The 14,674-nt window shown below is 37.0% G+C and overlaps 1 protein-coding gene across 1 annotated transcript; it reads right to left on the reverse strand.

Moving 5' to 3' along the window:
• Positions 1–1,096: 1,096 nt before the first annotated feature.
• Positions 1,097–1,793, reverse strand: LOC144969426 (uncharacterized). The gene is made up of 2 exons (XM_078908537.1): positions 1,558–1,793; positions 1,097–1,358 (listed from the first exon to the last, which is right to left on the reverse strand). Exons 1-2 carry the CDS (start codon positions 1,791–1,793, stop codon positions 1,097–1,099), a joined length of 498 nt encoding a protein of 165 aa, XP_078764663.1.
• Between the last annotated feature and the right edge of the window lie 12,881 nt (positions 1,794–14,674).

The raw sequence follows: 14,674 nt of genomic DNA on the forward strand, positions 1-14,674 counted from the left end.
ATTATTAATATTATCATCATCATCATCATAATCATCACCGTCGTCATCATTACTTTTATTATCTTAATTATAATAACAATTCAACGCAGCGAAGGAAATCGAACTCAGCAAAGACCAAACCACCGTGCCGTCGCTGCTTCAAAGTTACGTGTCTGAACCGAACAACTCTAGCGCACATTTGATTATAAAAGAGACTATTGTACATGAGGCATGTGCTGTAAAAAATTTTTTTAAGTTTTAACATTTTAAAAATAATTTTTAAAACCCATACATTTTAGCCAGACAATTAATACTGGTAGGTTTAGTTTTGATGTATGGTGACCCACAACTTGTTTCAAGAGGCGGGGATATCACATTTCCTCCGAACTGGAAGATGTAGACGTTGCTGCTCGAAGCTCGAAGAAATAAATAACAATTATGTGAAATTGAATGTAAGCTTCAATTTAATATACGAAAACGGATAAGATGGACGTTTCGGGTATCCTCTTTATCAACAAAATAGGATGAATGAAACACTATAGACGAATGAGATAATGTGGTAGTGGCGTTGTTAAGATGAATAAACAAAAACATCCAAATATTTATTCATTTAACAACGCCACTACTACATTAACTCAATCGTCTGTAGGATTTCATTCATCCTGTTTTGTTGATAAAGGGGAGACCCGAAACGTCCATTTTATCTGTTTTCGTACATTAAATTGAAACTTACATCAGGCCACAATCCCCAACCCGTGATACTTTCAGTGCCGCCATTTGGGACACATTCTCCCTGCCAAGTACCCTTCGGATCTCCGCCTTAGTGATTTCACCTATATTGATATTGAGAGGTTCTCCGGTGTTCAGGTGTGGTCTTAGTACTGGGGGTGATCTGTTGAGCACTTCATGCATGGAAGTCTTCTTTTCATCATTTGAGTTGTTCTTCTATTGATGTGATTAGTTTCCCATCTTTGTCTCTGACAGGTCTATTTGGGTTGTTTTTCCGACCACTCAACAATCTGGTGGTGGCGTAGATGGTCTTAAGATCTCCTTTCCCTGCAGCTTCCTCTGCTGTATCAGCGATTTCATTTATGTAGGACCGTTTGTCTGCCCACAGCTATTTCTTCACTTCTTTGGCCATTGTACTGTATCTGCTCCCTGCCATTTGCTTTTGGAATTTAGTTTTCGCATTGTTCATTGCATGTTTCAACCTTCTCATTTCTTCTAATTTCTGCCACGTCTCCTCTCTGATCCATGGTTTCTCTTTGGGTTGTGGTCTTCCAAGCACTTCTTCACGACATGTCCCTGTGATTACTTTTTTCGGAGTTGTCCATGCTGTATCTGTTTTCTCGGGCTCGTGTGTTTGAAGCACTTCAAGGCTGTTTTGAAGTGAAATCTTAAATGTTTCTTTAGTGTCTGGTTGTTTCAGCTTGTTGACATCATATTATTTTACTCTAGGGTTTTGAAATGTATTTCTTGCTGCCAGTCGCATCATGATCTTTGCAACAACAAGGTGATGGTCTGAACCAATGTCTGCACCTCGTCTAGCTCGTACATCTAGTAATGAGTATTCTGTACCGTTGTCTCACCATGACGTGATCTATTTGGTTTTCTGTCTGATGATCTAGAGACACCCATGCAGCTTTATGACAGCGCTTGAGTGGGAAAAGTGTGCCGCCAATTACAATGTTGTTTGGGGTACATAAGTCGGCCAAAAGTTCTCCATTCTCATTCATATGGCCGATGCCATGCTTTCCCATTTCATGTTCTCTATCTACATTTTTGCCTCCAACCTTTGCATTTATATCCCCCATGAGCATAAGCATATCTCTTTCTGGGATCTTATCTACACTGCCTGCAGGTGGGCATGGAATTTGTCTTTAATTTCTTCCTCTGCTGTGTATGTGGGGGCATAGCACATGACTAAGGACACCTGGAAATGAGAAGAGAAACGTACAGTAATGATACGATCAGACACAGGTTCCCATTCCAAGAGGCTGTCATGGTCTCAAGTGAGTAAAGAGCTACTCGACTATGCATAAAGATATATGTAGAATGAGGCCCCAGAATTTACTAGTTACTATAAATGAAAAACAATTAACGATTTGTTTACAATGAAATAAAAATAATGATGAAATTTAATTAAAAGAGATAAACAGTGATCGTGGCAGTTACAAATAGAGATATGAATATTTTACGTAACTTATGATAATATGTCAGGTTCATAAGTTTACGTTTCCAGGCAGTTGATGGGCTTGGATGATCTATTCCTCTGATAACAGGATCGGACTCGTAAAATTCCACTTCCAGGCAATTGGTAAGAAGTTATAGTGTAGTACAGCGGGCTTGGGTTTGATCCTTGAAGATTATACAATCAAAGTTAAAAGCTCCGGCGTCTTAATGGTGTAGATATAATATCTACAAAGTCCCAGAAGATAAAAATCTTACAATATATATATAGGAATAGAGTGACTGGCCGTCCGGCATAGATTGTGGAGAGAAAGTGAGTGTCGAATGTTAGACCTATCAGCTTTTATAATAAGTGGCTACGTGACAGAATGTAGAACGAAAAGTATTCACTAATTAGAAATTAATTCGAGGGAAGGCTATAAAAGGAAAGACGATCTAATATTAGAAGGTAAAGTTTATCTAAGCCTACCGAAATATAACTGGAGTGAGATGAATTCAGTTCTTAATAAAATAAAATTTAATAAGATAATTGTGAACAACCTTTACTGTGACACCCCCCACCCACGTTTAAAATATACTCTTTAACCATTATGGGAAAGATAGATTTTACAAACGGAAGTAAATTTACTATCATGATACTCTAGCATTAATCCATTGTTATGATTTGTGCTACAATTAAATTATTTATTAACTAGACATGGAAATGTTTATATTAACGTAGGTATATGAATGGGTGACAATAACAATGAAAGATTGTGATTACAAATCATTGTGATGAACAACATGATGGCAATGTGATTACAAATCATTGTGATAAACAATATGATGGCAATGTGATTACAAATCATTGTGATAAACAATAATGATGGCAATGAAGCATGATTAAAGTCGATGATATGAAGGTAATTTACTAAATGAAATGAATGAAAATGTAAATGAAATATTGACATTTCAATTATTAATCATAAATGAGTGAAAATTCATAACAATAATAGATAAAGAGAAGATTTCCCAAATCATGAATGGGTATGGTATATATATCCAAACAATACTCAATGTTACATTAAGTTGGGTCATCATGTTTACAAATAAAATTATCGAATTTGTGCGTTCTGATTTGGCATAATTTGCGAGGTAACTAACAGTATGTATGGGAGGTTAAGTTATACCCTTCTCACGTGTTTATACTAATCGAGAAAGTAGGTCGGCGTGAAATTTTCACAGCCTGGTATGTGAGAGATACTGAAAGTGTAATTTTGCAAAAATAGACTCCACCTTAGTACTCTACTATTATTCATTTTGTTATTTCTTATGTACGTGAGTGGTTTATGGTCCGTTTCGACCACAAACTCTTTTAGCAGTAGATATCTGCTGAATGTCTTTAAAGCAAAGACGATGGCCAGTCCTTCACGCTCTATTACAGAGTATCGTGATTCTCTGTCCAATAATTTTCTGCTTGCATATAAGCAAGGCATTAGAGTTCCCTCATGTTCCTGTAATAGTAACCTGCGATGCCCTTATCAGACGCGTCAGTTCTTACAACAAATTCTTTTGATATGTCGGGTAATTTAAGAATTGGTTCTGAACAGAGTAATGCCTTTAATTGGTTAAAGCTATTCTGACACGCTTCTGTCCAAACAATTTTGTTCGGTGACCCATTCTTTGTCAGATTTGTTAGCGGTTGTCGCGATGTGCGCGAAGTTGTAAATGTATTTCCTGTAAAAATTTAGGAGCTCAAGTACTTTGCGTACTTCTTTTTTTGTCTTAGGTGGTTGCAATTGTGCGATTTTTGTTTGTTTTTCTGTCTCGGGTGTCTGTGTCCCATGACCAACGGTATGATCAATCCTGCATTTGAAGCTTCGATATTAGTAAACATAGGTTGCGACACTGTGTCTCTATCAAAATACTTTTTTAGCATATTTGCATGGAATGTCTTTGTTGTGTTGTTCATTTTAATCTCGTAATTAACATTAGATTTTACTGCTGTTATTTTGAATGGTCCTTTCCATGTAGCTAAAAGTTTACTCGAGTCATCGGGTAAGAGTATTAGTACTTTGTCACCAATCTCAAATTTTCTTGACTTGCTTTTTCTATCGGAGTATTCCTTGTATTTCTCTGCTTTTTTAGTGACGGATTCCTGTGCTAGCTTACATGTATCCTCTATTCTGTCTTTCAGGTTTCTTACATATTCGTAAGCAAACATAATTTCGTTATTGTCCTCCTCATTCCCTTTACAAATGTCGGCTACTATATTGATCGGGCCGCGAGGTGATCGTCCATACATCAACTCAAATGGGGAGTAGCCTGTAGATTCTTGGGGTATTTCTCTATATGCAAATAGGATTGCTGGTAAGTATCTGTCCCAATCATCTGGTTTTTCTGCTGACACTTTTCTTAACATATTCTTTAGAGTGCCATTAAATCTTTCACAAAGACCATTTGCTTGGGGGTGGTAGGGAGTTGTGAATGAGTGTTGGATTCCCATGAGTTTCATGGTTTCATGCATAATATGTGATGTGAATTGGGGTCCATTGTCCGACAGTATCTCATTTGGTATGCCTATTCTAGTAAAAATTGTCATCAATGCTTCAGCTATGTGATCCGATGTAGTTGATTTCAATGCTATCGCTTCTGGCCACCTGGTTGCGTAATCGACTAGTGTTAGTATGTGTGTATGGTTTCTATCTGATTTTGTTAAAGGGCCTATAATGTCAATTGCAACTTTTTGAAAAACTTTTTCAATAACTGGGGTTGTCTCTAATGGCAATCTCGGTATTCTGCCTTTTGCGACTCTTCTTTGGCATGTGTCACAAGATTTCACATATTCTCGGACGTCTTTAGTAATTCCAGGCCATGTGAAATTCTCGGATATTCTCTTCAATGTGGAAGAGCTCCCAAGATGTCCAGAAGTTATTGAATCGTGCGCTATTCCAAGGATTTTGTTTCTGTAAACACTCGGCGTGACCAGTTGTTTAGCTATTTTGTTTCTTTTCCTATGTAACCTGAACAGAATATCTTTTTCAATGATGTATTCAACTTTTGATTTCGTCCCTTTGTTTGCGATATTGAAATATGAAGTTAAAGTCGGGTCCTTTTTCTGTTCTTCAATGAACCTGTTCCTGTCAAATTGTTGTGGTTCAAGAGAAATAGTCATTGGCTTCTCTGTTGTCTTAGTCATCTTTCTTGTTTCTGCTAGACAAGCTGTTTCTTGGGTTAATGACCATTCTTTTACATCTTTTGGGTTGTCTTTAAGACCTTTTATATTGCCAACAATAACATCAGCGACGGGGTTGGGAAGTATACAGCATTCCACTATTCCTGTATAGTATGGGGTTTCTATGTACACATTAGCTGTTTCAAAGGTTTCGACTGTGCCACTGAATGTGATGCATTGTACCGTTTTTCCAGTTTTGTCTTCGTCATTGATCAAAGATGCTTTTATTCCTACTGTACTGCATCCTGTGTCTCTCAATATTTTGCAATCAGTTCCATTAGCTTTGCCTTCACAAAAAAATAGCGATCCTGATTTGTGAGTTTGTGTTAAAAGTGACATACCTTTCACGCAATACACATTTATATTTTCTCCTGACATTATTCGTGTCTGATTATTTACACTGGTTTGGAGTGATGCATTTGCAGTTTCTTTTGGATATCCCACGATTTTGTAACATTTGTCTGCTGTGTGGCCTTTCATTCCACAATATTGACATTTAATTATAGGTTTGTTGGTTTTCTTATACTCAGTATTATTGTCAGTGCTATTTCTTGTTTTGTTTTGATAGGGTCGGCTATGGTCTCTATTGAACTGTTTGTTCCATGGTTTGTTACTATGATCATCCTGTTTCACTTGCGTGTTCCGAGTGATTGATCGGCTCGTTCTATTTGAGTACTGAACTTTAGGTGTACCTGGACTCTGAGCAGCAGCAGCGTAGTATGGTTCCTTCAATGTTCTGCTAAGGGGTGTCAATGGATGTGCGCTGTTAAAGTTTTCTGCGTAGATTTTTAATTTGTCCAAGTTTTCTGGCTTTCTCTCTTTAAAGAATGCGACTAAATCTGGGTTGCAAGCTTGATAGATTCGATTCTTCAGCGTGAGATAGTAAAGGCCTGCAAAGTCGTCTTGTTTTACGTTTGCCAACTCAAGCCACCGATTTAGAAATTGAGTAATTCGGTTCACGAATGTATTAAAGTCTTCTCCACTTTCCGGTTTTGCAGTGTGAAACCTTTCCTGGTAACCATCTTCCGTTAATCTAAATCTTTTTAGTAGAGCGTCTTTAATTTTTCCATATTCATCTGCATCTTCAGTTGTTAAGGTATAGAAAACTTTTAGCGGTTCTCCAGATAAGCAGTTAATCAAGGCTGTGGCCCATTTGCTTTCTGGCCAACGATAACCTTTAGCCTGAACTTCGAATCGGTGTAAGAAGGATTCTAGACAGTCTGAGCGTTCATCGTATGTTGGCATGCGTGGAAGTTTCACGAAAAATTCATCACTATTATTATGTTTTCTTTCATGACCGGTTTTTGTTTTTTCAATTTCCAGCATCATTTGGGTCCTTTTGGTTTCTTCTTCTGCTAAAGCTATTTGTCTTTTTAGTTCCCTTTCTTGGACTCTTTCTTCTCGTTCTTCTCTACGTATTCTTTCTTCGTGTTCTTTTTCTTCTCTACGAATTCTTTCTTCATGTTCTTTTTCTTCTCTACGAATTCTTTCTTCATTTTCTTCTCTACGAATTCTTTCTTCATTTTCTTCTCTACGAATTCTTTCTTCATTTTTTTCTCTACGAATTCTTTCTTCATTTTCTTCTCTACGAATTCTTTCTTCATTTTATTCTCTACGAATTCTTTCTTCATGTTCTTTTTCTTCTTTTACTTTCTCTTCGCACCATGAAAATATTCTTTCCTGGGGTATTTCTAAGTCCTTTGCGAGACTTAAGTATCTTTTATATGCTTCCATGTTGTAATAAATTAGTTACGATATTTTATATATTATATTGACAGGATACTGTTACTGACTGTTTTATTTATTTACACTTACTGGAATGAACTGTTCTATTTTTAGAAATCTCTCTCTCTTATTTCAACTTATTATGTATGTTGAATTTGATGCCTTTTATCGTTATATCTTATAAAGCAATGTGTCAATACAATGCGGAGTTATTATGACTTGTGTCAATAACAATGTGTCAATCGCGTGTACTCTAAACTATGTTACTACGAAAAATGTATCACCAATGTGTGTGACTCGTCGTTAGTTTGTGTACAATTATTCGCAATGACGCTAATATACTAGAGTGTGATAACAATAATAGGATGCCAAAATAATCCCAAGTTATCTATCACTAAATATAACACGACGGCTAGTAGACTCCTTTTATTATTATTTAGTTTTTAAAGACTCACTTTTCAGAACATAATATATAAGTGGTTTTCGGTAACAGTAATATGCCAAAAATGCATTTAAAACAAATCACTATGCAAAACAAATCACGATGTCTATAGTTACTATGTGATGCCCAACTCATGTAAAAGAGAATAATGAAGGATATATTCACCAACTCAGTTCGTGGCTGGGACCTCTCTCTTGTTCAATGGTTGTTCAACAATTGTAATTAGGCATTGAAGAGTGTTTAACAGTGATGTCTGAAATACAAAACAATAAAATATCGTAAGATTTACAATAGTTACAAAATGTGTTCACAACACTGAGTGATTGGATGACAGGTGAATGAATCGTTATGGAATGTAAACATATTGAAAACAATTCATGAATGAGGCAAACAACAAAATGAAATGAGTGATATAATAACAAAGTGGACAAGGAATGAATGAATGAATGAAAAACTGAGTGAATAGATGAATGAATGAATGGATAATGTATGAATGAAAGAATGAAGGGAGGAATAAATGTATGAATGATTGGATAAATGAGTGAATAAACGGATGAATGGATGAATGGATGAATGAATGAATGAATGAATAAATGAATGAACAATGAATGAATGAATAATTTATAAATGAATAAATGAATGAAGGAATGAATCAATAAAATGCTATTCAATTTGAATGAAAGAATGAATGGATAAATTGCTATTCCATTTAAATGAAGAAATGAAAAAGAAAAAAAAATTAATCCTGTAAATAGGGAGTTCAATTAAAATATGATCAAGTGGGGCAATTAAGAGTTTTACAATTTAAACTTTAAAGTTAGATGAAATAGATATAAGTAACTAAATAAATTCAATTCTTTATATGTGTCCCCTCCAAAATGTCATGGTCTCAAGTGAGTAAAGAGCTACTCGACTATGCATAAAGATATATGTAGAATGAGGCCCCAGAATTTACTAGTTACTATAAATGAAAAACAATTAACGATTTGTTTACAATGAAATAAAAATAATGATGAAATTTAATTAAAAGAGATAAACAGTGATCGTGGCAGTTACAAATAGAGATATGAATATTTTACGTAACTTATGATAATATGTCAGGTTCATAAGTTTACGTTTCCAGGCAGTTGATGGGCTTGGATGATCTATTCCTCTGATAACAGGATCGGACTCGTAAAATTCCACTTCCAGGCAATTGGTAAGAAGTTATAGTGTAGTACAGCGGGCTTGGGTTTGATCCTTGAAGATTATACAATCAAAGTTAAAAGCTCCGGCGTCTTAATGGTGTAGATATAATATCTACAAAGTCCCAGAAGATAAAAATCTTACAATATATATATAGGAATAGAGTGACTGGCCGTCCGGCATAGATTGTGGAGAGAAAGTGAGTGTCGAATGTTAGACCTATCAGCTTTTATAATAAGTGGCTACGTGACAGAATGTAGAACGAAAAGTATTCACTAATTAGAAATTAATTCGAGGGAAGGCTATAAAAGGAAAGACGATCTAATATTAGAAGGTAAAGTTTATCTAAGCCTACCGAAATATAACTGGAGTGAGATGAATTCAGTTCTTAATAAAATAAAATTTAATAAGATAATTGTGAACAACCTTTACTGTGACAGAGGCCTTTAGCAGCTGCTTTGGATAAAAGGAGGCCCACTCCTGCTTCATGGTGATCACTAATGTCTTTTCCAGAATATATCAATGTTTCTCCTGTTTGTAATTTTGTCTCTCCGTGGCCGTTCCAACGGACTTCACACATGCCGATAAGGGTGAGACTGTCTCTGTTCATATCTGCCACTGCTTGAGCACATCTACCAGACTCCCATCACACGTCCCTAATAGGATGGGCTTTTTATGTGATAACAATCTTGGAGGCTTTATCAAGGGAGTTATTGGGCTAAGAGGGGTTGTCAGCTCTGCAGCTCCCTGGCAGATTCCGTCGTAGCCCGTCATCATTCTCCTGATTGGAGTCCCTGGTCTCCAAAGAACTGAATTTGTGGTTATATTGCTGTTGTAGGTTTCTGTAACTTACTGTTTTTAAATGAACGGGTAGTTGGCCCATCGCATAACCCCCGAATTGGAGGACCAGGATTAATTTTGGAGATTCACTCCTAGACTGGCTACTCTCCCGAGTTAGTGAGCCCAGTCTACCCATGGTTTTCTGATGGGGTTTCCGTACATTCCGTGACTAATGGAGTTTTCATTCTCCTAGGTGAACTGTCTCAGTCGAGACTAATGAGCTCCGCCTAACCAGGTTTGAAATAAGAGATTTCCCTCTCCTAGGTGAATTGTCTTCCCATGAGACTAATGAGCTCCACCGATCTTGTGAATCCCTTGGTCTGGCTCCCCACGGACCTGTTCGGCTTGGTTAGACCTGCCAGGGCACACGAAGTCCCCGCCTAAAGCTCCCCCTGCCACGACAAGGCATATCCGCTTGGGGGGGGGGAGCCTTACCGCTATAAGTTGAGGCTTTTAGGTGGAATAAAATAATGGAGAGGTGCCCGGCTAGCGGTGGCTTACAAGACGAATGCTCGGGATAGGGGGGTTGCGTCCCTATTCGGGCGCCGGTATGGATCGCTATTCCGTTCGTGCCTATCACGTCAGGCTGACGTGAGGCGCCCAAAATCGAACGGCCTTCCAGGATGGTCTAGTGACGGTCAACCGGTTAGATCATGGCCGACTAGAATCAAAAACATACTTCAAGGCGGTGATCCATTAGGGGGGATCAGTGTGACGCAGCTGGGTTCTCGCGTAGCCATCGTGAACTTATAGCCCGACACTAGAACCAACCGGGACTTATAGTTTTTAAAAGTTTTTGCACCGTCTAGTGAGTTGTCGTTAGTACAACTCAAGGAAAAAAGTGATTTCATGGTTGAAGTATTGAATACAACTCACGATTTGTTTTCTTTTGCGGCCAAAGACTTGTCTTTTGACGTCATTTTTTGGTCAGTGTCAGCGTAGCCATCGTTATGTTACAGCGTGACACTGAAATCCAAAAGGACTGGCAGTTTGACGTCATTATTTGGTTTTTGCACCGCCTAGTGAGTTGTCGTTAGTAGAGCTCATGGAAACAAGTTATTTCATTGGTTGAACTATTGAATACAACTCACAATTTGTTGTCTTTTGTGGCAAAAGACTGGCATTTTGACGTCATTTTTTGGTCAGTGTCAGGCCATAACTTTACGAAGGCCACGGTGTCCGGCTATAAGTTAACGATGGTTACGGTTCGCGGTAATACATAATAAGTATAATTCACGGACAGGATGGACGGTCATAACATTGTTGTGTGACGCCATCAGAGGCTGATTGCAAAATGTCATATATCTCGGAGATTATCTTAATCTAACGATAATATTATGAAATAGCTGAGTAAAACTTTTGAGAGCCAAAATGGGAAATTATTTTATAATTTTATTGAATTGCTGTCAGAATCTCGAACAATTGGATTGCGTGAAAACTGAGTTGTTTAGCGCGGGAAACACGATTTTCTCTTCGTCTTCCCCATTTTTGTTTTATTATTGTTATTATTATTATTATTATTATTATTATTATTATTATTATTATTATTATTATTATATTATTATTATTATTATTATTATTATTATTATTATTTACAGTCTCTTTTATAATATTATATTATGTGTCGGTTGCTCATGAGTGCAGGGTCAGGTCTTAGTTGGGGAGGGGGCGGGGGAGACAAATAATGTTTGTTACAAGATAGGTTACAATAATTTCAAAGCTTTGGCCATGGACAGGCACTTTACTCGTAAAAGTATGAATAAAAAAGCTCCCCCCCCCCCCACCCACCACCATCCTTTCTTTCAGAAGGAAAACTCACCAAACCGAGTTTGGTCTAAGTGTAGCTTGAGAGGGGGTTGAGGGTGGGGGTGATACTGTTACAGTAAGATGCACTCCTACTTTCGGTCTTTTAGCAGTAAAAAATCATAATTTGTAGTCGACTATATTTTTCCTAATAACTTAATTTTCTGAAAGATTTGACTATACAGAATGGAGCCTTTAGATTTTGTCTCTTTTGTCTTTTTATATATTTAAATTGTTGTATTGATAGTGTAAACTGTTGAAAGCTGTTGTAAATTCTGCTCAGAAACTTTCCAGAATGTATTAAGATCGACATTTCATCAGTTCCAAGTATCGTTGAAAAATAGAAAATAAACTGACAACAATACCTTTACTTCCTTTTTCTAACTTCCGTTAAGGTAATGTAATGAAAAAAATAAATACCTATTTATATTTATTAAAATCTCTCAATTTATCGACATAATCGTAAAATATTTTATTTTTAATCCACCCCTCACATTTTGATCCAATCATCTGGATACGTATATTGTACATGTATTGCTGGAAACCCAGGATAAACACCCTCTCGATGTCACTACTTTTTGGTTGAACACATACTACTTCTAAATACAAACAGGAGTAATGCCGTCTTCTATCAATGATATAATAATAATAATAATAATAAATCTTTATTGTCCTAAAAAAAGTGGCAATTTGTCATTTAGTTACACATTTATAACAATACAATATTGACATAGACGCACTCACACAGATGCACTAGTAACATCGTAGTCATCGAAAAAACGGCATCATCACAACAACCTTCCTCCTGCCTAATATTTTCGTTACAATCCTTCACGTTCACCATTCCCCCTGTAACACCATCACCATCTTCATCATACTCCATATTATATTAGTTCCTGTAACAAGCTAACTATGAGAGAGGGAAAGCCTGTGGTCCTCCTCTCTCTCCCTCTCTCTCTCTCTCTCTCTCTCTCTCTCTCTCTCTCTCTCTCTGTCTCTCTCTCTCTCCAGTATCTATCTTCTCTATACTATTAGTACTTTGGTAAAAAATTCAAATTGGATTGAGCTCAATGAAACCTATATCATTTTAAAGTGCTTTTCAACACGATTCTAATGATACCAAAATTGTGAAAATCAGATAAGCAGAAAAAAAGTTATGTTAGTTTAAAGGCTGAAAAATGGTCTTCTATTTGCCTTTGTTATTTACTGACGGACTTTGTGACCTGAAAATTGTTGCATTTCCGGTAGTAACCACCATTTGGATTTCAAAACTGGTCTAAAATGGCCGCTAAGATTTGAGTAAGGATTTTACTGGAACGAATTTCATGGATGCGGTATACAACTTTGCCTTGAATTTAATTTTATTTATGTTAAATAAACGTGCCAGCATGAAATTTTGATTTACCAAGTTCTAATCTTTTAATTATCCAAAGCTAAATTATACCCTATTTTATCCATAATCAAAAGTTATATTAAATTGTCATTGATTTTAAAATAAACTACACCAAACGATAGAATAATTTCTCCTGAAGAAAATAAGACATAAATCATTAAAATCCATCCATAAACAAAAAATCTATGGAACTTTTTCTGAGACCCATCATTCAAAAGTCCAAAAAATCGGGTCACAGCCACTAGGCCATTTATCGGCTCCCTGCTGGAGGGCCAAATGGACGTTTACCAAAGTACCTAATACTATATGTGAGGAATAACTATCGATGCTCTGAGTATGAGTTTGTCCAAAATGCTCAAAACACCCTGCAGCAGGACACAACGCCCAATACACAAAACCACATGCAATACCGAGCGCCCAAAGTCTGACCGCTATACTTTAACTTTACTAGAATTCTGTGAGAACCATTCATAAAAGCAGTTGGCCATAAACATAAACAACTATAATTGCATATGATTAATTTATGAAGATAGGAATAGAGTTCTCTTCATTAAATAGGCCCAACTTGTTGATCAAGTTGTCTCAGGCTATCGTTAAGAAAAAAAGCCCCAACAAACTTTTTTGCTTTTTCCTACCAGACTTTGACTTTGGGCTTGGGACTTCGGACTGGGGGGCTTGATTGATTGATTGAAGTTGTGAAGTTGAAGAGAAGAAAAAATGAGTAGTTGTACCAGTAAGGTCGCGGGTTCGAGCCCCCGTCGCCGTCGCGAAATTTTTATTCTCTATTCTCTTCTGGCATTTTCCTACTCACTTCATTTCTTGTTGTTATCAACACAAGTGCCTGCTCCACTCACTTTTCTGAATTAAAAATTCACCCCAAGCCCAAATACCGGAGCATACTCAAACTCAATGTCAATCGTTTCTGTGTTACATGTTTGTTTTGAGAATATTGGCTATTAATAATGCTTAAATGCTGGCCAACTCACTTCGCGGCATTTGTGTGTGTTGAACCCGTGACCTCAAGAAGTCAGGTAGTGAAGGCTCTACTCTAATACTAATAAGACTAGGGTTAGAAGCGATCTTTTTGGAATCGTGGATAGCTCATACAGTAGACTCTCCCAGGCCAGGCGGAGTTGTCATACAAGTAAGGTCGCGGGTTTGAGCCCCATCGTTGCTGCGAAATTTTTATTCTCTATTGTCTTCTGGCACTTTCCTACTCACTTCATTTCTTGTTGTTATCAACATAGGGGCCTGCTCCACTCACTTTTCTTACTTTCCTCTGCAATATTGTATTGGCGATGAACTTGAAAGTCTTGGGTAAGCAGTGCTTACTGTGCTTCTATGGACAACGCGTGCCTGGCTACCACTACCATTACCATCACAGAATTATCGTCATATTATAACTACTGTACCCACATTTTCACCACATATACCACCACCTCTCATTATCATCTTTTCCATTAATGATACTAGCACTGCTAAATTCAGTAACAGTAACATTACCATCACAACCTTGGGATTATTTGATATTTTTTGTTTGTTTCTCGCATTAACTCTTTCAGGAGGACACATCCCTCTAGTTTTGTGTGATTGGAGAGAACACCTAACCCTTGTTCCTCCTCCTACTTTAGCACTAGCACTATCATTCTCTTTTTCAAACCCCACCTATCACTAATTGATAGCTTAATACCCATGCCATACCAGTTAGATAAGGTTATTTGACAAACTCCGAAGCAAATGATGCCAATGGGTAGACACCCTACTATAGAAGTGCCTATGTCTCTTCTTTTACTGCCTGTTTTTCAGCTTAGTCTATTCCCGACCAAATCTAAAACATCCAGAGAATAACTAGATACCTTAACTAATTAACGATAGAGATTTATTTTGTTGCTATATTAGAGTT

Source organism: Berghia stephanieae, chromosome 3, assembly GCF_034508935.2.
Source record: "Berghia stephanieae isolate SIO BIC M18660-M18661 chromosome 3, UCSD_Bste_1.3, whole genome shotgun sequence".
Classification (NCBI taxonomy): Eukaryota; Metazoa; Mollusca; class Gastropoda; order Nudibranchia; family Aeolidiidae; genus Berghia; species Berghia stephanieae.

Coding starts and splice junctions, on each gene's coding strand:
- LOC144969426 (XM_078908537.1), bottom strand. CDS start 1,793: ATGGGGGATATAAATGCAAAGGTTGGAGGCAAAAATGTAGATAGAGAA. Junction 1,359..1,557: donor CACGTCATGGTGAGACAACG/GTACAGAATACT, acceptor ACTTCAAAACAG/CCTTGAAGTGCTTCAAACAC.